Source organism: Pleurodeles waltl, chromosome 8 (genome assembly GCF_031143425.1).
Source record: "Pleurodeles waltl isolate 20211129_DDA chromosome 8, aPleWal1.hap1.20221129, whole genome shotgun sequence".
NCBI lineage: Eukaryota > Metazoa > Chordata > Amphibia > Caudata > Salamandridae > Pleurodeles > Pleurodeles waltl.
In genome coordinates, this window is record NC_090447.1 from 744,629,622 (window position 1) to 744,653,092 (window position 23,471).

Below are 23,471 nucleotides of genomic sequence, written 5' to 3' on the forward strand. Positions count from 1 at the left end.
AATGTTCGAACAATGATGGATCCCTATGCAAACGACACCTCAGTCGAAAAATAAATGTCAGAAAAGCTTGCTGTTAGAAAAAAAGAGAGAGAATGTTGATTTTAAATTCCCATTCTTCCAATAACATCCATTGATAATGCTCTGTGTTTTTCCACCTTCATGAATTGTAAGGAGGGGGCACATTCATGCAGCCTATTTTCTTATAATGGAGTAGGTGTTCCTCATGAACAGCTGTCAAGATTGTCATGCATTGAACAGCAAGGCCATTTTTACTGGCCATTTATGGCCCTTTCCTTGGAAACGTTGATACGAAGTAAGAGATTGGACCAATCAGTTGCAAACCATATTTTTCAGGGTCGATGATACTGATATTTAGAAACAAGGAGAAAACGTATGTTTCATTAATTAAATTTATCACAAAAATTAAAATTTGCTAAGCAACTTGCTGGTCCAAATTAAGATGATTGGCCCAGTCAAGTAAGCTAGGAACTCGAAATACATGGCACTGTGGGGCAGATTGCTTAAATGTATGAAAACTTTAGATTTCCAGAAGAACACAAGTTTTAATCCTACCTTTGCAAGCCAAATGCAATAATGTGTCAGTCCTAGAAGTCTGGGTCATCATCTTTTGACAGAATATAGACTTACAGTCGTACAGTTTATCACTGTTCACTTCGCTGAAATCCATTTCTTAGGCAGGAGCAGGCTTTTGCAGATACGTCCAAGTACCTATTCCACTCCAACTTTTTCTTCACATGAAGATATACCCGCCTATGTATCTCATGAAAACGTGGGATTCCTTTTGGGTGTCTGCAATATTGCCATCTTTAGCTCTGCTAGGAACACCTATTTCCCTACTTCTTTCTGATGCTTACAGCTGTGACAATTACAATAAAGGGGCCAATTTAACCTTGTTATTAGTTCAATCCTAGAGTGTAAATGTCAGTAGACCCTGATTTGATCAATCAGGATACATCATTTGTGCTCACAGGTAAGAACATTAACAAACACATTTGTTATTGTTAATCAATTTCCTGGTGCTTAGTGCCACTGGTAAGGCAAAGAGCTCACCTCAGCTTATTTCCTACTGTTCCACCAATGCACCTTCACTGAACTCATCAGGCTGCATTTTCTCATGAATATTGAAGGATGTGACGTAATCCTAGTCTCAAATAATCTTGCTGAAGATCATTTCATTTTCATAACACCCACTATATTGTATTTCCCTCAGTGATCTAAACTCAGGGAAAAATGAGAGTTTGCACCAATGGCAGTATTACAACTTGCAAGCATAAACTGCACTGCCCTGACAATTCTGACCTGCACAATTTTCTCCAGGTAAAATCTGAATAAATCTGTACAGCGGGTAATCAAAATCAACATTATGCAGCTTGGAACTGGCGAATCTATGCAGTACTGCCGCACTTTCCCTGACTAGGACAAGCAGACCTCAGACACGGGGAAACCAATCCCATGGAATTAGTTTTTTCCTAGCTGGTATTTTCTCCGGAGATTACTGTAGCTCGTGGAATAAGGTCATAAGTACTTTAATGTTTATGACAATTATATTCACAACAGTAAAGGCAGCACTGTCAATGCAAGCATGGGTCTGACAAAGGACTAGAGGAATCAACACCATCTCAACACTGACAGAAACCTAGACCAAGTTAACAGATGATGCCTAAAAACAGAGTTTCCATTAGGGTAAATACGAACAGTCTTTGGTGTCTCAAAACCTAATCTGAATTTACAGACTGAACAACTCCAGCTTAACTCCCAGGCAATGGGCTTAACAAGCATAGTAAAGGAAATATGTCAGGCATGTCTTACTTACAGATTTTCAAATGTATTAATATATCTTGGTACAAGACAGAAGGCAGATGTAATGAGATGTTGGAGAATAACACAATTTCGCATTGTAGGTTTCCAGTTTTAGAAATTAAAACAATATTATTAGCATAATCTTTCATTACAATCCAAGTTTACCTAAATAGTTTGAGAAATTGAAGAAAACTAACTTTTAATAGTTGTTTTTGCACGTTTGATGAATTTATAAAATTCAATAAAAACCTCTGAACTGAGAACAAATTAGAACGACTTCCACGCCACTTCTTAAAACATGAACGTTTTCCATGGACAAACACAGACATTTTTTACAGCAGAGCTTGGACCCACCTCTCAAAATGTCTACCTTCATGGCTTTGCAATACAAGCTAAGAGGCATGCATGAGAAATTGTCCACGCTGCTTAAGTTTACCTTTTGGGTTTTTGAGGTTAGTAAAGCCTTGTATTGTAAAGCGCTTTTTTGGCAGAGCAGAGCATTCCGAGGTAGAATTGATTATGATATCATCTAGAAAGAAAGACAGATTTAAAGAGGAAGAAAGGAAAGTGCAGATAAACACAAACGTAGGGGTTGTCGTTTTTTCATCGTTAGTGCATAGGATATATAAGAAGCAACGAGAGACATGCAGAGCCCGAGACACAATAGAATAGGTGTAGCAGTGCACAGGTGTGGAACCTGGATGCAGGGAGCTGGGACTATACTAGACTAACAACATGCATAGGTCTTTGCATTTTCGTATGTTACAACGTAAACTGATTTGAATAAAAACACATATAGCATATGTAAACATGAAAAAGGTCACGCGGGGAACCAAAATAGTCCCAAACTATTTATTTTATGCCTATATTGCTTTTGATGGACAAGCAAAAAACGCAGAATTCCTTACAACCAGATTCCTGTCAGAGTCCCTCAGACAACAAACATGGAAGCAACAAAAGATCTTTCACAGCACGTAGATTCAGCTACGAAAATAGACAAATTGTATAGGCAGCATTAAAACAAATCAGGTGGCAGGTTGCAGAATGGCAGAATAGGGACTCAAAAAATCCATCAACTTTTTTTGTTGACAAGGTAGAAACTTCAAATCGCGGTGGCTTAAAACAGAACTTAAGCTGAAAAACAGCACCATAACTAGTAATGTGATTATTTTTTTACCTTTTTCGTCTTCCTTTGTTATTTTTTTTTTTTTTTTATTGTAGTTGTTGCAATAAAAAAGTCAAATGAACAGTAATGTGACAAGTAACAACACACAGCATCAATTGTAAAGCGACAATAAGGTAGCCCAAACCCTGTTTAGCCACCCTCGCGCCTCTGGCCTTTTGAAAAGCAGCTGCAAGCTCATAAGTCTGTGAAAGCAGTGACCACCGATTAAAGACAGTAGTAGGGATAGGTTGCTCTTGAATAAATAAACGGGCTACGATGTTCGCAATCAACACCCCTAATGTGAGTCCCTGATTAACATAAACCTTGTGAGCCAGCACAATCCTAAACAGACCACTGAACAGAACAACAACTGAGTGACACCAGATCAGAATGGTTTAGGTGCAGGACATTCATCAAACAAAAGAATAACATTAGCAGCATGTGGGTCACATTTAGGGCAGTGCATTTTATAATTCAGATTATTTCTAGACCATTTACATATCCTGTCTGGGGTTATTATAACATGCACTGTTTACAAACTTTTTGCAGTTTTAGGCTGACTGAGCAAACAGACCAATTTATGAAATTAAAAGCAGCCGAGATTTTGTCTGCTGAAATATCCTGACCAAGCTTAGCACCCCATTTTCCAGCAAGAATAGAAAGTCAAATCCTAATTGAAGGTTGACAGTCTAGTGTATAGAAATGAGACAACATTTCCTGATCATTGTCCCCAGCCATAAACGAGGTTCACATAAAAAAGTCACGGATTTTAAAGTATTTAAAAAACGGGACTGCTGGGGAAGATCATAAAGTGTAAAGCAGAAAAAGCATATACCCCATCCGTATAGAAAAACTGACCAACGGTCGTAATACACCGGCTAAACCATTTAAAGAACATTGAATCGTAAAAGATGAATGTAAAAATGAGATTTCCCCATATTGGAATAAGGGAGTGAATAGCCTGCCTGGAATACAGAGCACTGATTTCACATCAGATTCAAATAGCATCCCTAAGGATCTTAAACCGTACAGTCTTTGGAAGTTTTAAAAGGCTAATACCCCTTCTGACCCCCTGATACCCCCAAATAAAACTACCAATTGCCCCCTCGAGATGCAAAAAGAAATGATCTGAAACTCGTAATGGAACAGCCCAAAAAAGAAAGAAATTTCGGTAGAATATCCATATTAATAAAATTACAGTGTCCTAGAATGCTAATTGGAAGGTGGTCCCACAACTACATCTTTGCTGTAACTGATTTTAAAAGAGGTTCGTAATTCAAAGAAAGAGTGCGCTCCACATTGGTACAAAGCTTAATCCTGAGATACCTAGCAGTAGTAACTATCCTTGGGATCGGTAGGTTGGGCTGAAAATTTAGTGGGCTGTTTGCGAGTTCACAGTCGTAACTGAGGTTTGAGATGAGCCCAGAGGGGTAGAGGAGGGAAGCTGGGCAAGGTTATTTTGGAGATCATATTATTAGAATGGGTTTGAGATGAGTCAGAGAGTGGAGACAAAGGATAGATTGATAGAGGTAAGGGGTGATAGTCAGACAGAGTAAAGCTTTCGAGAGAGTACATTTCTTTTTTTTCCTCTTGTACAGTAGGATTAGAGTAGCAAATAAATAGATACATGATTACATAACCAAGGGCGTTGAGTTTGTCACCAGAGACCGCCCCAAACCTTTCAGCTTCCATTACAATCTACTTCATTGCTGCCGATAGATCAGTAGACTAGAATGCAATACTATCAGCACATGCACTCATTTTCAGCTCCACACTATTAAACACTGCAGAAGAGATCAAGAAATTCCTGCTAAGATGTGGTAAGTAAGGTTAAATATAAAGTACAAATAGGAAAGGCGAGAGCGGGCATCTTTGACAAGTACCCTGATAGATACTGAATGAGGAGGGGGGCACCCATCGAAAATGAGTTGGGCCATCGGCCTCTTATAGAGAGACATAACCAAGGCAATAAATTGGCTACCACGCCCATATGTCGATAAGATGGACAAAAGGAAGGGGCACACCACTCTGTCAAAAGCCTTCTTGGCATTCAGCAGAATCATATCGAACTGACTGCCGCTGTTCCTAGCCAAGTTGAAAATAGCCACAGTGTGGCTAGTAGTGTCTCGGCCGGGCACAAAGCCATGTTATTGTGGCAAAACTAAGGAAAGAATCAGAGGCTCCAAGCATACTGTCAAGACTTTGACAAAGATCTTGGCATTGGAATTAATCAATGAGATGGGCTGATAATATTCCTTAACTTCTGGCATTTTTCTTTCTTAAGAAACACAATATTAAGATTCCAGGAAGTTGGAACCTTGTATCCCTTCTCAATACTAGCTAACAAGCCCGCAAGTAGGGGAAATATGATATGAGAAAATGTTTTATAAAAATCCAACGGGATAGCATTCCTGTAGCTGCCTTCCCGGATGGTGGTGCCCTAATAGCACTTTCAATCTCCTGAACAGTTATGCTCTTTTCCATTTCTTTACTTTGTGTAGCACCAAGAGAGGGAAGACATGCACACTAAATATACCCATTAACACTAGATTGCAAAGCAGATAATGGATGGCCATAGAGGCCTTTATAAAAATCTGCAAACTGTTCCACTATAGCAGGAGTGCCAGAATAGAGAATGCCATTGTTGCCTTTAATGCTTTTAATTAGGTTTGTGTTCCTCTTCTCTATAATTTGTGGAGACAGAACCCGCCCAATGCTTTTCCCATACTCATACTGATCTGCCCAATGTTTTAGATACTGAGCCGCAGTCTTTTCCCACAGGTGTCGATCCAGCATGCAACGAAGTTCCACAATTGTGAAATAAGAGAGTGACTCTTTTGAAGTTTTATCCTTAATCGCTTGGGAATACCAATATTCGACCTCACAAAGTTGGGCATGCCATCTAAAGGCCTCCTCCTTCTGTGAGCAATCAGTCTGCCGAAAATACTGAAGACTAATATCAAGGACAAAGGCCTTCATTGCATCCCAGACAATATGTGGGGCTGCAGAATCAATATTACTAAGAATACATTATTTTAAAGAGTCCTGCATCCAGTCAAATTACACTGGGTCAGCTAACAGAGATCTTGGAAATGTAAATGTCCGTCTTTCCATGCTAAGAGCTGGAAGATGCAAGTCCAATAAGACCAGGTTATGATCTGAAGTAATCTGAGGACAGACTTCCATAGGAGCAAATTGAATCAGCTGCCTAATTATAAATACCAACACAGATCAACTACGCCATGGACCCATGCTAAATCTTGAATGGTAGTGCTAGTTTTGCTCATTCGAGGATGAGCTACTGAATTAGTAATGTCATCGGCATAGCTCATAATGCAGTTAAAATCCACAAGAAGGATTATCTCACCAGACCATACAGATAGTTCTAATTTCAACCAAACAAACTGCAGCTGCATTAAGCTGCCTGGATTGGATATCAATCTGAGCAATAGCTGGCCTACCCCTAGAATTGGAAGTTGTCCTAAGCACTGAATAATCCAAATTCATAGAGCAAAAAATCACCAACCACCATATGGAGGCTGATTGGCTAGTACATATAACAAGATTGAAACGTAGCTGCTTATACAGGGGCCGATCTTTATGTGCCAAATGAGTCTTTGTAAGACAAACAATTTGAGGCTTACACACCAAAATGTCCTCCGCGACCAGTCGCGCTTAAGAGGGCGATTGAGGCCTGCTACATTTCAACACAATTCTCAAATGAGACATAATGACTGGTTAAAAATAAACCCACTGGCCATGATACTCCCATCTGAAGCATATGTGCTATATTCAAAAACGCTCATGACTGCAACAGCAATTTTAACAAGCTTAACCCTCTAACCCCTGCCCCACTGTCCAACTACCCACCCAATTATTGAACCCAAAGACCAAAAGCTTACAAAAAAAAAAAATAAATAATCCACACCAAGGGGAAAAATAATCCCTCCCTCAGGACCCTCCAGTGTGCCAACCACCCACCCCTACCCCGTGCCCCAGTGTAATACAAGTAAACGCAGATTCTAAACTGCAAATAGCTGACTGATGCATCTCAGCAATTGTCAAAAAAATAAATTAAACAAATACAGCCAATATGAACCATTAACAAATGTCAAAATAGGTAACCCAGCATACACACAATAGATAATTTTTATCCTGTCACTTCTTAAGTATTTTTGAGGTAGCAGTTTCTGTAGAACAGTACTGAATGTGCCCGACCCGGAGGACCTTCAATCAAGCAGGTTCCTTAAAAAACAGCTGTGCTCTTGCTGCCATTAAGGGATCGATCAACTGTCAGAGTCGCCAGTGCCTATCCATTGTAGGTTTGCGAAAATCCAAATGAATGTAAAAAGATACTATATCAATGGTAACAGGAGCTGCCACCCCGGGCTTCAAGAAGATACCCTGTCAAAGTAGGAAATTGACAATATAAATAAGAAGAGGTTGAGAGCGTGCTTTATCTGTCTTGGCATTATTCCAATGTACTGGAAGGCAGTGGGCCTGCTGTATTTGACAGTCCATATCCCAGTCCCAAAACGGAAAGGCCTTGACAAAAAGTAGAGTAATAAACTGGTTGCGGTCGTCTCCTTCTCTACCCTCCAGAATACCAAACACTCTTAAATTATTCCATCCTTGACGATTCTCCAACTCTTCGATTTTACCTTGCAGCTGGAAAAGATGGCCCTATCGACCTCGGATTGATCTGGTCAAGGCAATTGCTACCTCTTCTGTGTCAACCACTTGCTGTTGGAGTTCCAAAACCTGTTATGAGATTGGAAACTTTCCCTGTGATTTCAGTGACAGCCTGCTGACGCTGTAAGTTATCACTCCTCACCTGATCATAATGTTGCTATGCATCTTCTTGCTGTACCTGCATTAACTGAATTGTAGATAAAGATGATTCAGAGTCTGTGGGATGGGCAAAAGTGGTGAAACCATCACTAACATCTGTTGGCAATGCAGGTGAATCTAGTGACTTACCAGGGATATGGACAGAGGCGCACCACATTTGTTACCGTTACTTGGCTGAACCTGACTGGTCCCTAACATTACTGTAGCAGTACCTGACAAGTTACAGCCCAAAGCCTGATTGCAACTTGAGCAGGGCGCCCACTACGATGCATACTGTCCCCGTCTCCAAGGACTGATACGTATGCATAGAGTGTGCACTGGAGAAAGCAATGGGCTTTGCGCCTGACTTCGCCTTTACCCTACACTGCAGAGGGCAGGCAGTGATGTACAGCTTTGTTTCTGATGTCCAGCTTTGTTTCTCTTACCCTGGGCCTCCTTCTTAGCTCCACCTGTTCTTATATCAGTAGAGTCCTTAAGTGCAAGAGTCCCAGACATCAAGGGGGATGCTGCAGTGGCATGTATCTGGCCTGGCAATTCAAGCAGGGTCAAGACTCATTTGCACATGGCTGGGTCCAAACTAGAATGACATGGAGAGCCAACAAACTGATGGATTAAGCCCAGATTTGTTCTGCATTCTGTTCATCATCTGCTCTTTTTGCATTTGTCACCCTAAATGGGACAGGTATGCCCAGACGTGGGTCCCGTGCTCTCTATGCCACCAGATTTAAGCTAGCGTGGCTGATGAGGGGTGATACCCCAAAACTGGTCCCAAAATGCTTGTTTCGGTCCAAGGGGGACCTGGCTTGGCAGTTCGGGCTGGACTGTTACCAAGGGGAGCAGGGTCAAGACTGATTTGCATATGGCTGGGTCCAAATTGGAATGGCATGGCGAGCAAAAAAACTGACAGAATAAACCCAGATCTGTGACTGGTGGTGAATGTTTAATTTGTTCCACATTCTATCCATCATCTTTTTGCATGTGTCTCAGTAAGGCACCAACGAAATGCATGGTTACTACTAACAGGTGACATCTGCTCCCCACCCTCCAAATGTTGATCATTATTGCTGTTTAGAGTCATTAAAGGAACAACAGTGTCAGGATCCGATGAAGGGCCAGCCATTACAGCATTCTTCTGAAAACCCTGAGTCTCACCAACAAATTCAGCAGAGCTGTTCTCTTTAACAATGAACTAGCTTCACAAACAGGAGGTAATAAACAGTTATGCATCAGGGAAGTGATATCGTTCTCTGAACCTGGTGTGGCCGTAAGGGTTTCCCGCACTGTAGATACATTTTTGCCATATCCCTGTTGACTACTGACATCCAAGGAGGGGAGTAGACTGAGGTCCTGCGAAGAGGCAGATATTGCGGGGAATGATGCATCTTTCTCCAGGCCCACGGGGTTGAGTGATTCCACCAGTACTAGCCCACCGGGGATGCTGTATCAGTAGAAGACGGAGACGACTCTCCCCTGGCAGGCTCTGTTCAAAGTAGGGAACCGGAAGCACCAGAAGCCAGCAGCCTCACCAGAGGATGGCCAATCGTGGAGTCAGAGCTGGAGCGCTTCCCTATCGATTGTTGCTGTACAGTGCCGCCTGTGTGAGCGTGACTGCCTGTGAGACAAAAGCCTTCTCCCCATGAATAACAGCAACTTGTTTGGCTGCCATGGCTTCCCAGAAGACGGCACGGGGATACAGATTGCCCCATAACTGAGGGAGTAGCTGCAGGTGTAGCGTAGGAAACAAAGTCACAGGAAGCAGGGACGATGAACATGCTTGAAGCAGAACAGTGAGTGGGTACGAGTGACAATTTTAAAAGAGTTAAAGTCCTCCCACTTACTGTTGACACATCTGTTGAGCTACAATAACAGTGTAATCAAAGAGACAGTGTATCCATCATAATGGTGACTGCTGGGATAGTGGGGTACCATAGGGTGTTAGAATAGCACCAGGGAACCAGCAGCTCGAGGCAGGAGCGGAGCACACTCACAGCGAGTCACCTCGCTGCCATCTTTTTCCCCTGCACTCCCCCCACCAAAAAGTGACAACTTTTTCCAAGGGATTTTTATATAATCCCTAGGAAATTAATTGCTAATTGGTTCTTAAAGAAAGACCATGAGATTTATAGATAGACACAAGGAAAATTCTATACAAGTATTCCTACAGAGGGATCCTAACGGATGTTTGTAACAGTTCGTATAGAAAAGTAGACTGACCACCCAGCTCAGCACGAACATAGAAGGACATGACATCAGCGACCAAGAAATCACTAGGGAATATGTCATTAAAATAGTGTCTTGAAGAAATTTTGCCTGCACATATCCAACACGATTTTTTAGTTTTCATTTAGGAAATTCAAATGTTTATTTTGCACGAGAAAGCACCGCCCATGTAGCTGACCTAACAATAAGCGTATGGAAAAGTTACATCATTTCATTCTACACTCCTGCAAGGATATCCCTCACCATTTACAGGAAAATGAAACTCACCTTTGCCTTTCTCTGGGCACTTTGGTAAAGCTATTGGGGTGACATTTACATCTGGGTATAGGTTTGGTTCCGTTTTTCTTTCTTCCAGTTTTCTCATGTTCCTTGTGTGACTTCTTAGAGGACTATTGAGGCCAGACAAAAACACAAAAAAACAGACTGTAAAGTGATGTTACTTTTTCTCAAAAGAGTAACCATGTCTATAAATTGGGAGCTCAGCTTGTAAAGTAGATATTACCTTAAAAGCAAAGTCATCTAAAGTAAATCATGTAATCTTAGGAAGGTACACAACTGTGCCAATATTCCTCAGAAAAATTATGACAGCAGTAGAAATAGTCTTAGTAAGTGAATAGGCACCAGTGACTGCCACTCATCGCTTAAAAGGGCAATCATTTTCTAAAATGAGCAATGCGTAATGTATGCGATGCCAGCTCTGCATTCTCTCATGTTATTTTGTTTTTTAATCTGTTTATTAATCGTAACATTCACACAACAGTACATTGGCTGTTAATAATTTTGCGATCCATTTGCTTACTTATATAAACTTGCACAGCATTATTACACAATAAGGTGTCAAAAGGAACAAAGAAAAACGAGAAAAACAAATATAAAACAACATGAAAATACAAAAAGAGAAAAAGAAAAAAAGAAAAAAAAAGAAGAAATAAAGCAGCATTCAGCTTGAAAACTGTGTATTAACTAATTGCAAATTAAGGATGCAGCTAATCACTATTAATGTCTTTGCTAGTATAGGCAATCCCTAACAGTAAGTGGGGAAAGAGAAAAGAAGGAGTACAGCTAATATGTGTAAATAAGGCGGGGGACTCAACTGAGGTGTGGAGTATATTTTGTGGGGTTTGACAGGGTGCAGGGCAAGAATAAAATTAAGTGATCTAGGTATATGTTGCATGTAGACTTGAGCGCAGAGAAAGTGTCCTAGTGTGATGCGGAATTACATTGTGGGGAGGGGTAAGGATGATGATAGTGGGTATGATTGAGAATGAATGAAATTGGGGCAGCTTAATAGTCAGTCAGAGCTGTAATAGGTACGTATGGTGCCCCGTTCATGGGAGGTACATGTCATCTCTGGCTTCTATTGCCACCACAAAAGTGTCCCAAGCTTCGGGGCCCTCCTGAATGAGACCCTTGTGTTGCAATAAGTGGAGTGTCTGGGCTTCAGCCTGCGCTCGGCTATGTAAATCACAAAGCCAGGACAAGTGGGAAGGGACCTGTGGAGCTTTCCAGTGCGTTGCTATTAGTCGTTTGAAAACCACGAATGCTAAATCTATGAATCTGTGTATCTGTTTATCCTCTCTGGTGCGGTGGCGTATGCCAAGTAAGCAGGACTCTGGTGCAGGCAACAGAGTGTGGGATGAGAGGTCTGCTGTGACGTCTGTAACGCGGTGCCAGGCCGAGTTTATTGAGTGGCAGCTCCAAACCATGTGGTAGAAGTCAGTTGCCGGAGTAGCGCATCTTGGGCATGTCGGGGTTGTGCTCGGATATATTCTTTGGATGCGGGCTGGGGATAAATATGAGTGGTGAATATAGTTGAATTGGGTATAACGCAGTCGAGGATTACGGGATACTGATTTGATCATTGTAAGAGCGGCGGTCCAGGTCTTTTGTGGTAGTGGTGAGGGGAGGACAGAGTCCCAACGTGCCTTCGCATGCGGCAGGGTGGTGCAAATCGCCGCAAGCAATGCTTTATATAATTTAGTTATAATGCCTTTTGTGCTACCTATGGTAAGGATGATGGTGAGTAATGGGGGCTCAGGAGGTTCAGCTCCACCGACTCCCCAGAGGTTATTAAGTAGCCGTTTAATGGCGCTGTATGTCAGGAAGGCCCCGTTGTGCATCATTCCCGCAGACACCAGTTCCGCAAAGGTGTGCATCACGGAGCTAGAATATAAATCGCCCACCTTCAGTGTATTTATTTCCCGTGTGTCATGATGTGTTGAGAGGATTTGGGTGCCCGGCAATTGAAACAGCGGCAGCAAGGGTGAGTAAGGGGGAGAGGGAGTCTTGCTTTGGACGTATCTGCGCCAACAAAAGTGAGCTTCTTCCAACAGTATTAGTTTTGGGAGTAGAGGGGGAGGGTCAGATAGCATTGTAAACAGCAACTTCCGCGGGGCTATATATGTCTGCAACATTAAGCCTTCAATAGAAGGAGTATCTTGAAGCCATGTGGATAGCCACGATAATTGGGCAGCTGCGTAGTATCTTTCGAAGTTAGGCATACTCAGCCAACCCATCTCCTGCGGATGTTGTGTTATAGTCAACACTACTCTACGTCTATCTTTGCCCCAGAGTAGGTCGGTTAATATTGACTGCAGTTTGCTAAAGAACGAGCGTGGTAGGCACAACGGGAGGGCAGTAAAATAATATAAAAACCTTGGAAGGATAAGCATCTTGGCTATCGCCACCCGACCCATGGGGGATAGAGGGAGCAAGCTCCAAAAAGGTATTAAGCTACGGGTGGAGCCAAGCACCCTGTCAATGTTGCCCTCTTTTAGATCTGTGATAGAGTGATAGATCTGCACTCCAAGATACTTAAAGGTTGTGTGTGACCACAGTAGTTTATGTTGTGGCAGTGCCATATGACGGTCAACCGGGATAAAAGTAAGAGGGAAAATACTTGACTTGGACCAATTGACATGCAGACCAGAGGCAAGGGGGAAGGAGTCCATCAACTGCAGTACCTCTGTCATAAAGGCTGAGTGGCTGCGCAAGTATATTAGGGCATCATCTGCATATAAGGATATAATGTGATAAGTGTTGGACTCCGGAATACCCCATATGTGTGCGTAGCTGCATAGTTTAATTGCTAATGGTTCCATGGCAATAGCGAATAGCAAAGAAGATAGTGGACAGCCTTGTCTGGTGCCTCTGCCTATAGGGAATGCTTCGGAGATAGTGCAACCATTTTTGAAGCGGGCTGTGGGCATGGAGTAGAGCGTTTTGATCCAGTTGATAAAGCCGGGACCGAAACCAAATGCTTTGAGTGTACATAGGAGATAAGCGTATCAAACGCTTTTTCAATATCTAGGGAGAGGGCCACTGCTTCCATGTTTGTATTGCTGTGCATTATGTGTAGGAGTCTTCTGATATTTAAGAAGGTATTTCTACCAGGAATAAAGCCGGACTGGTCGTGGTGTACTAAGCTTGGTAAGTAGGGGAGGAGCCTATTTGCGACTACTTTCCCTAATAATTTGCAGTCTGTATTGAGTAGGGAGAGCGGCCTGTACGATTTAACATCGAGAGGGTCGCGGGCCGCTTTTGCGAGGACAACTATCAAAGCCTCGCGCATAGAGTCCGGCAATTGTAAGTTGTGGTGTGCCTCGTTGAATACCTCTATGAGTGGGTGTAGTAGATGGATAGCGTGGGAATTAAAATATTCTACCGGTAGACCGTCTGACCCGGGGGTTTTGCTGCGTGCCATTTGCGACAGAGCTATGCGCAGCTCTTCAATAGTAATAGGGCCATCTAGAGCAGCGGTATTATCGAGGATAAGTTGGTTCTGAGAGGCTAGGTGTAGTGTGTCAGTGAGGTGCTGCTCTGGGGGATGGGGGGGCGTGTAAAGGGTGCAGTAGTGTGTAGAAAAGGTGTCATTTATGCCTGCCTGAGTGTTAACGATGACATCAGGGTTTAAACGTATCGCACCAATGGGTGTTGGCTGCGATGGCTGGCGGCTCAGCCAAGCTAATAGCCTGCCCGACCTGTCTCCCTCAGCGTGTTGTCTTGCCATGTAATGTCTATAGTTGTGTTTGCTTAATCTGTTGTCTGCTTCCTTGTGAGCAGCTCTAAGCGAGTTCAGTGTTGTTAGTGTGGACTCTTCACTGGCGATCACATTCTCTGCTCTGTGGAGTTTCACCTCCAAATCTTGTAATTCTTTGGTGAGTACTTTTCTTACCCCCACCGTGGCCGCAAGGCAGTGTCCACGTATCACCACTTTGTGGGCGTCCCACTCTATAGCGCGGGATGAGGTTGTATTTTTGTTCAATAGAAAGTAATCGGCTAGTCTTATGGACATATCTGTTTGAAAGGGGGGGTCTAAAAGAGCTTCTGGCTGCAATCGCCATGTTGGTATACGGGTGTGCGTATGGCCCCAAGCCATTGTTACACATATAGGGTTATGGTCTGACATAGTGCGTGCTAGGTATTCGGACATGCATACTTTGTGAATAACAGTTGCAGATACATAGAACATATCTATTCTGGTATGTAGCTTATGAACTGGGGAGTAGTAAGAATATTCGCGGTGGGTGGGGTGGCTCACCCTCCATACATCCCTCATGCCGTTGTTTGATGCCCAGCTTGCTAGAGCTTGTGAGCCGCGGTTGGAAGGGGCCGTGGTGAATGGAGGAAACGAGCGATCTCTGAGTGTCTAGGACACTGATGAAGTCCCCCCCCCCACATGCAATCTAGTGTGGGGTCGCTGAGATTATCGGTGGAGAGCGTGGATAGGAAGTCGCGTTGATTTGCATTTGGGGAGTACAGTGCAACCAGAGCTAAAGGGGACCCGTCAAGGGTACCTTCAAGTATCACATGTCTGCCATTTGGGTCACACTGTGTGCGAGACAAAACAAATGGGACCCCAGGAGCAATCCAAATGGCTACTCCAAGGGCAAAAGACGAAGAAGTGGTGCCATGCAGTTGACCTTTCCATTTTGAACGTGTGATTTCCAGCGTGGATTTAGAGAGATGTGTCTCTTGTAATAGAGCTATGTGTACTTGATGCCTCTTGAGAAAAGCATAGACCCTTTGACGTTTCCGTGGGGTTGCCATGCCCCTAATATTCCATGTGAGTATCTTGTATTTCAAGATACCTTGGTGCGTTTGGGTGGCCATAATATTTTTGTGGCTGTCGTGTAACCAGAGGAGTGGGTATCTGCCACCCCCATTATGACAATGTTGTGACGCTTATCCGCTATGATTGGCCAGCCAATGACTGTTATATTGTGAGCTGTAATCCTATTGCTATAGTAGACATGACATGTACGTTTGCTGTCGCATTTACAGTTAGTTAACTAGCCTTTGACGAAACCCACCACCAAATAAAAAGGTGCACACTAAAATGAAATTTAACAACAAATGAATTACTAGAAGATAGAAAACAATTCCGGCGGTTGCCGGCGTGAGAGAATGGTCCATATAGAGCAGGGGGGGTGTCAGAGGGCATTGGTGCAGAGACATGGGTTTACCCTGCACGGGTTACTCATGGTCCAAGGAACAAAGTACGAAGTGCGCCGCCCGGGGGACGCACCTGGGCTGCGCGCCGCAGTGAGGAAACCGTGGTGGCGTCCATTAGCCACTAAACAGCCAGAGAAAGGGGGAGTCATACCAACGCAGCCGGTGAGCGGGAACAGGTGGAACTTAACTGCTCAGCAGATGTCGTCCGCTGTGCGTGGTGAAATGTGAACATGTGTCACTGTGAGGGAAGGACCCCGCGTGGACTCCGCTGAGTCAGTGTTTACGTCCTGCTCCAGATCAGCATCCGTTTGTGTAGATAAGGCAGTGGGCGATGCATTAACTAATCTGGATGTGGCCCGCAGGAGCCGGGAGCGTTCGGACTGTGCCTGTTCAGGCGAGGGTTTTTGCCTCTTCTTTTTTGCGTTGCCTGCGACCCGGAGTGGAGACAGGTCTATTATCGTCCTGTGTGCTTGTGTCTAGCGGACTGGCTAGATCCTTGGCATGCAACCAAGTCTACGCATCTTCCGGGGTAGTGAAAAAAAATGAACGAGTGTCGTCCTGCACCCGGAGTCTGTCTGGGAACATCAGTGCATACTTGATGCTGTGTTTGCGGAGGCATGCCTTAACACAGTAAAAAGAATTTCGCTTCTTCTGTACTTCTGCTGTGAAGTCTGGATAAGCTGTAATCACCGCATTTTCAAAGCTTACCGGGCCAGATTTGCAGAATAGCTGTAGGCTAAGATCTCTATCTCGATAGTTAAAAAATCTTACTATAAGCGGACGTGGTTGTGAGCCAGGTGCGGGGGGTCTGCCGGGGATCCTGTGTGCCCTCTCAATGGAGAAGAACTTCGGGATATTGTCTTTAAGAATTGTGTCTGTGAGCCATTTCTCTAAGAATAATTCAGCGCTTAAGCCCTCTGTGCGTTCAGGGAACCCAACCAATCGAATGTTATTGCGACGGGACCTGCCTTCTGCATCCTCAGCTCTGCGTTTTAGGGAGTCCACTTCTGTTGATAGATGCGCTAGTTGCGGTTGAAAATCTTTCATAGAGCGGGGAAGGGTCGCCGTGTCTTTTTCGAGTTCGGACACCCTGTCGGCCAGTGCGTGTTGATCAGTACGAAGTATGTTGAGATCTTCTGTTACCGAGCCTATTTTAGCTTCCAGGGTAGTCTTAGTGCCTAGAATTGCTTGCAATATCTTTTCAAATTGTGACGTATGTGATTGTAAGCTTCTGCAATGCCACTTGCGTGGTGGCGTGGGCCTCTGAAGGGGATGAGGTAGTGTGGTCCATTTTGCCCAGAGGTGCTCGTGTGGTCTTTGGCTTGACCATTTGGCAAGTGCAGGAGTACGTGGACGTTAACGCAACAAGTGAACAGTAAGCGATAAGTGCGGCCGAGTCTGGCGTCACATCAGTCTGGCCTGGGTGTGGAGGCTGAGTAAAGCATAGGCAGGACGAATATATTGGAGATTAGTAGCTTAGTGCATTGACCATTACTTGCAAAGCCTAGAAGTTATAATGCTGGTGGGGATTTATGATGCTAGTGGGGTGTGGGCAGAGCACTGTGGGGCTAGTTATAAGTTATAACTGTTCTGGTTGCCTTGGGTCACAGGAGGATAACTAGCACAGCAGCGTACTGCGACTCGATAAATGTCGCCGAAAAGCTCACCTCTTGCAGTCGACCAAGCCTGTTGTGCACTTTGCTCCTGTCCGTCCGTTGTGTTCTTATTGCCTCACCCCTCCTGAGGTGAAACGCGATTCACCATAGGCGGGGATCTTGATAAGAGGGAGCGCTCTAAAAAAAAGACCGGCAATCCAGGACAGTCCACAAGTCCAGGGTGCCTGGGGTAGCGAGCCGGCTCCCGCGGGCCTCACCATGCAGGGCGCAAGAGCGCCACGGATCAGTGCCACAACTCGATTGCGCCACAGAGTGCCACCTCAATGGCACTCCCACGATGCGGTGTGTCTCCTTACGGCCTAAAACCCCTCACCAGTGGGGCCGGCACTGCAGAGTCAAACATCCTTAAATGGGCGAAAATTCAAAATTTAAAATGGCAGCCGTAACTTGTGAGTTGCGCGGCACAGCCTCCCGTGGATATGGGGGGGGAGCCGGGACAACGATGTCTCCAGCGGCTGACCCCCTTGAGGGATAAAGCTCGGGTAAGCCTGCTCCGGCAGGGCTTGAGGCGAGATGGGCGGTGTCGCAGCGGGGAAAACCCGGCTGGCGCCGACACTCCGGGGTGATCTTCACCGGCCTGCGCACGACTCCTGCGCCCTCGGCAAAGACAGATCTTCGGCAGCACACCCCGTCGGCCCAGTGGGGACCCGAGCGCTAGCCCCGGGCCGCGAGGAATCCCGCGCGGTGCGCACAACAAGCGTGCAGGCTCCGAGGCGGGCGCAGGCCGCGGCCGGCCGGGAGCCCGCTGCGTGTTGAATCGGAGGCAGTTCTGCCCTCTCAGCCTCGGGCGTCGATGCAGCCCACAGGCGGCACCTTAAGCGTCACTCGCACCCCGCGAAAGGGGAGCCAGGGCGCCTCTAGCAGGATAATTGTGCGGGCCAGGGATCGGAGCTGCAGTTTATGCTGCTGCTCCGGTCACCATCTTGGCCACGCCCCGCATTCTCTCATGTGTTAAACCACGGCAAAATGTGTGACTGAGAACATTCAGGGAAGAACACTTTAAAAGGTGCAGATTTGGCACTGGTAAACTACAGTTTAAAACAACCATTTTAAAAACCTTCAGTAGCTTACTTTTTGTGTATAAAGTATTTATTGTGGATGCAGTAATCTATGAATGTAAAATGTGAATATCAACGAATCCAGGGGCCTTCCTCAGACAAAATTATTTCGGAATGTGAAGTTACCTAAGAAATTCTGGCCCAAACATCAAACAATTAGATTTAGGAAAAAAGGTCAACTGACGTCCACATTGATTCTAAATGAAAATGTGAACATGTGTCACTCAGCTAAATACTTCTAATTACAATAATACTTTTGATATGACATTTGCAACCACGATTATTAGTCACTTTATACTGATGCAATTACCATGCATCCCTATTACCCACCTCAATGGTGTTTACTGTACTCCTCTCAGGAAAATACATAATGTGCCTGGTGCAGCACAATAGAGACTTGGAGCCATCACAATGCACACAGACCTTAACAGTAAATGCTTAAATCAGTGTGCTATCTTCTCTTCCCCTCATGAAACAGAGAATGGAGCAGTTAGACCTGACAGCATTAGGGTGGTCTTCCCCCAACTTTTTGCCTGCCTCCCTCCATTTTCTTATCTCGTTTTTGCTGATTTTAGGACTCTGTGCATTATACCACTGCTGACCAGTGCTAAAGTGCTTGTGCTCTCTCCCCTAAACATGGTAACATTGGCTCATAACCAAAAGGCATATTTAATTTACCTATAAGATACTAGTAAAGTGCACTATATGTGCCAAGGTCTAGTAAATTAAATGCTACTAGTGGGCCTGCAGCCCTGATTTTGCCACCCACATAAGTAGTCCCTTAACCATTTCCCAGGCCTGCCAATGCAAGGCCTGTGTGTGCAGTTTCACTGCCTCTTCGATTAACATTTAAAACTACTTGCCAAGCCTTAAATTCCCCTTCTATTACATATAAGTCACATCTAAGGTAGGCCCTAGGTAACCCATGGGGCAGGAGGCTGTGTAAGTAAAAGGCAGGACATGCACTTGTAAGTTTTACATGTCTTGGTAGTGAAAAACACCCAAAGTTGTTTTTCACTATGTGAAGCCTGCTCCTCTCATTGGGAATGCCCTTATATACTTTTAAGTGTAATTTCTTATCTAAAAGGAGTGGCATTGTCATTGTGCATATTTGGCATGACTGGAATGCTAGTGAAAAATCCATCTTACTGGTGAAATTCGATTTAACATTACTATTTTAGAAAGGGCACTTTTAGAAAGTAGGCATTTCTCTGCACTTACTGCTCTCGGTACCTTACAGCATGTCCCCAATCCACGTCTGGTATGTGCTGGTTGGATGGAATGCACAAGGGGAGCTGTCAGACAACCATAAACACAGGATACTCAGCTGCATCTGTATACTGATGGGTATTCCTGGGCAGGAAGAGTGGAGGGGCTCTCACTTACACTTCAAAGGCCAGTGGCCTGGCCTCACACAAAGGACTGATTCTCTCCACCCCCCACAGATCTCCTGGCAGACAGGACTGGGTTGAAAGAGGAACTGGTACACTTCAAAACCACTATTTGAAGTATCCTTCACTTCAAAGCACATTTGTATATATATACTGGGTCTGTGACCCAATCAAATCAGACACTTCTGGACCTGCAACTGGATTCTGTGAGAAAGACTGTCATTCTGCACAAAAGAACTCATCTGGACTGCTTTTCTGGAAGTACTGCTCTCCTGTTTGTTGTCCTGCTGCTCCCGGACTCTGTTGAAATGCCTTTGCCTCCCATCCCCCCAAGTGGTACCCAAGGGCTTGGAAAAGGATTGCCTCCTGTTAAGAATTCTCAGGGCCATTAAAGACTTCAACAGAGAGAAAATCCACTGCACCGGAAAACTGACAACGCCTGCAAAAATAGACGCATCACCAGCAGAATCAATGCAGGGCCCGTCTCTCAGCTGGAAAATCACTGCAGTGGCTCCCAAATCAACACAGCACCTGCTTCATCATTGAAGCGCATTTTGGATTTTCCATGCATCATCCCTGAGCATCAAAATATCCCTTCACTGCTGTAAGGAGCCAAGGCTACACACCCAGAAATCAACGCATCACCTCCGCCAGACTGGAAAAATCGAATCATCGATTTACTTTCAGACGCATCACCTCCTCTGCGGCCCTTTGCGTTGTTATTTTTGATGCATCCCAGGTACTTTGTGCTAAAAAGATACATCCACTGATTCCTATAGATTAACACTTACCTAAACTTCTAAAAAAAGTGATATCTTGATTCGTGCATATTGAATTCTTGAGATTTTTGTTTAATTTTAATTCAAATAAATATTATCTATTTTCCTAAACTGGAATGCAGTACTTTTTGAGGTGTTCTCACTGTGTTACTGTATGAGTTATTGCACAAATACTTTACTCATTGTCTTCTAAGCTAAGTCTGCCTGCTCTGTGCCAAGCTAAAGGAGGGTGAGCAGAGGATAATTTAGGTTGTGTTGTGAATTACCCAGAATGGAACTGTGGTCCCTACTTGGACAGGATGCATACTTCTCCCAACTAGAGACCCAATTTCTAACAGGATCTGAAACAGCTTCCTGTGCCTCAGGACGCATAGGTGAATGCAGTGCACATTAAATCTTGGTTTTGCAATTTAACAAGAATTTTGACTTTGTAAATAGCACTAAAACACTTGTATGTGTTATAAGCAGGGTCAGTGGAATTATGTGATTCTGCAGCAACAGCATTTTCCACATAACATTGAATAAACACATTTGGCAAATACTTGGTCATGTAGCGGAAAAAAAAAATTCTAGCTCAAATGGATGAAAAGTTAGTCAAAACTTAGGAACACGTGATGCAGCTCAGTAAAAGATCCTTAAGTCCCATTAAACTGGGTAATATTTTATTAACAGTGGTACAAAAGAACAATACCATAGAAGAAATAGCAATAGCTACACAGTAAGCAACTTTTCAGAATCACCTCTCCAGTTCTTGTTATGTAACAGTGAAGTACATTCGTAGTGTTATGACAGTCAACACTCCCTCTTAAGTGGGCACGAAGAGGAAGAGATAAATGAACAATTAGAAACACTGGGTGAAATTTGTAAAGAAAAGCTGTCGCCATGAACATACATACGGCTGCAAGTAAAGCATTTATTTTTAGTATAAGAGTGGGAGACGTGCAGCCCACTTCTTAAATATTAAAGTTGAAGTGATTGCAACTAAACACACGGTTCAAACTCCCAAATTTCCCCAACAGAAAACAGGAGCTCTCATCAACTTTAACAAAATGTAATATCCCACTGCAGCAAGAAAAAGGGGAGATGGCAGGAACTTCACCAACACGCTTTTAAATAGGTTTCAGTGAACAAAATTATCAAGCACCGGCAAATGCAACAGGTCTGGGCTTGGCAAGGTGGTACAGTGGTTCATTTATTTTAGTGCAATCATTTGCCACAAAAAGAAAAAGAAAACATGGTGCCACTTAATCCTGGCTACCATATTCTTACAATTAAAAACAAATGTAAAAAGCATTCATTGGTGTGGCAGTTTCCCTAATGGTGTTTTTAAAATACATAAATAAATAACAGGCCTGTAAGTTGTGCCACACATTCTATTATTATTTGTGAGGGAGAAAAGAAAAACAAGCATTGGCAAAGCCAAAAGTTCTCGCCTATACAAGAGCTATTGGCTTTGGTAATGTGTTTTGCCATGCTGTACACCAGTGTGCCTGCTGTTCAGCATGGCTAAAAGTTAGTGGCATAGAATGTCAGAGTGAGTGGGGGAATAGAGTATCGTACAGTGGATTTATGGAAGTGTCGTAGAGTGAAGGGAAGAGTAGAGTGTCACAAAGTTGAGTAGATGGCAGTAGAGTTCAGTGGCAGAGTGGAGTGGGATGGAATAGTGTGTAGTGGGTTGGAGTGGATTGAGGATGTGGGATGGATTGGATTGGAGTACAGTAGGTGAAGTGGACTGGGGTCAAGTGGGGTGGATTGAGTGGGGTGGATTGGTATGGGGTGGATTGGACTGGGGTGGATTGAAATGGGGTGAGGTGGATTGGGTTGTGGTGGATTTGAGTGGGGTAGATTAGATTGGGGTGGGTGGTTTGGACTGGAGTGATAGAGCTGGGGTGTGGTAGACTGCAGTAGGGAGGGTTTGATTGGACTGGAGTAGGGTGGGTCAGATTGGAGTTGGGTAGATTTTCATTCACTGTCTTGGTGTGGGGTGGATTGGATTGGATTGGAGTGGACTGAACTGGAGTGAGATGAATTGGATTGGATTGGAGTGAGGTGGATTGGACCGGAGTAGGGTAGTTGGAATGCAGTATGATGGACCGGAATGGCCTGGGGTGAATAGGAATGGAGTGGGATGAACTGGAGTGGGTGGATCTGACTGGGTGGATGGGATTGGGGTGGACTGGATTGGGTTGTGGTGGGATGGATTGAACTGAGGTGGGGTGGATTGGACTGGGTCGGTCTTAATTGGAGTGGGGTGGATTGGAGTGAGGTGGACTGGAGTCGGGTGGATTAGTTTGGACTGTACTGGAGTGGGGTAGATTGGATTCACTGGAACGGAGTGAGGTGGACTGGATTGGAGAGGGGTGGTTTGGACTAGAGTGGGGTGAACTTGAGTGGGGTGGATCGGAGTTGGGTGGATCAGATTGGGGAAGGTGGATAGGGGTGGGGTGGGTTGAACTTACTGAGGTTGATTGAATTTAGTGGGGTGGATTGGATAGGGTTGGGCAGACTGGACTGGTATGAAGTGGGGTGAATTGGATTGGGGTGGGGTGAACTGAAGTGTGGTGGGGTGGATTGGAGTGAGGTGGGGTGGATTGGAGTGGACTGGAGTGGGTGGACTGGATTGGAGTAGGGGGACTGCATTGGGCTGGGGTGGACTGGAGTGAGGTGGACTGGATTTAGTGGGGTGCATTGGATGGAGTGGGGTGAATTAGGGTGGGATGGATTGGAATGGGGTGGACTGGATTGATAGGGGGTGGGGTGGATTGGATTGGGGTGTACTGGAGTGTGGTGGGGTGGATTGCAGTGGATTAGACTGGAGTGAGATGGTTTGGATTGGACTGGAATGGGTGGACTGTATTGGTGTGGGGTGCACTGACTGGAGAGGGGTGGACTGGATTGGAGAGGGGTAGATTAAGGTGGTTTGGAATACAGTGGAGTGGACAGGGGGAGTGTGGATTAATGTGGACTGGATTGGACTGGGGTAGGGTGGATTATAGTGGATCGTATTGAGCGAGTGAATTGGATAGGAGTGAGGTGGATTGAGTACTGGTGGACTT

At 44.5% G+C, this 23,471-nt stretch overlaps 1 protein-coding gene across 30 annotated transcripts in view; it reads right to left on the bottom strand.

Annotated features, from left to right (window-relative positions):
• Positions 1-23,471, bottom strand: part of MCF2L (MCF.2 cell line derived transforming sequence like) — an 828,274-nt gene that overhangs the window by 58,862 nt on the left and 745,941 nt on the right. For 17 of the 30 annotated variants that reach the window (XM_069204968.1, XM_069204975.1, XM_069204972.1 and 14 more), the window contains 2 exons: positions 10,325-10,446; positions 2,258-2,350 (listed from right to left, as the gene is read on the bottom strand). In XM_069204968.1, the coding sequence (XP_069061069.1) occupies positions 2,258-2,350; positions 10,325-10,446 (215 nt within the window). The remainder of the gene's footprint in view (positions 1-2,257; positions 2,351-10,324; positions 10,447-23,471) is intronic. The other 13 variants (XM_069204983.1, XM_069204981.1, XM_069204978.1 and 10 more) reach the window with 1 other exon arrangement.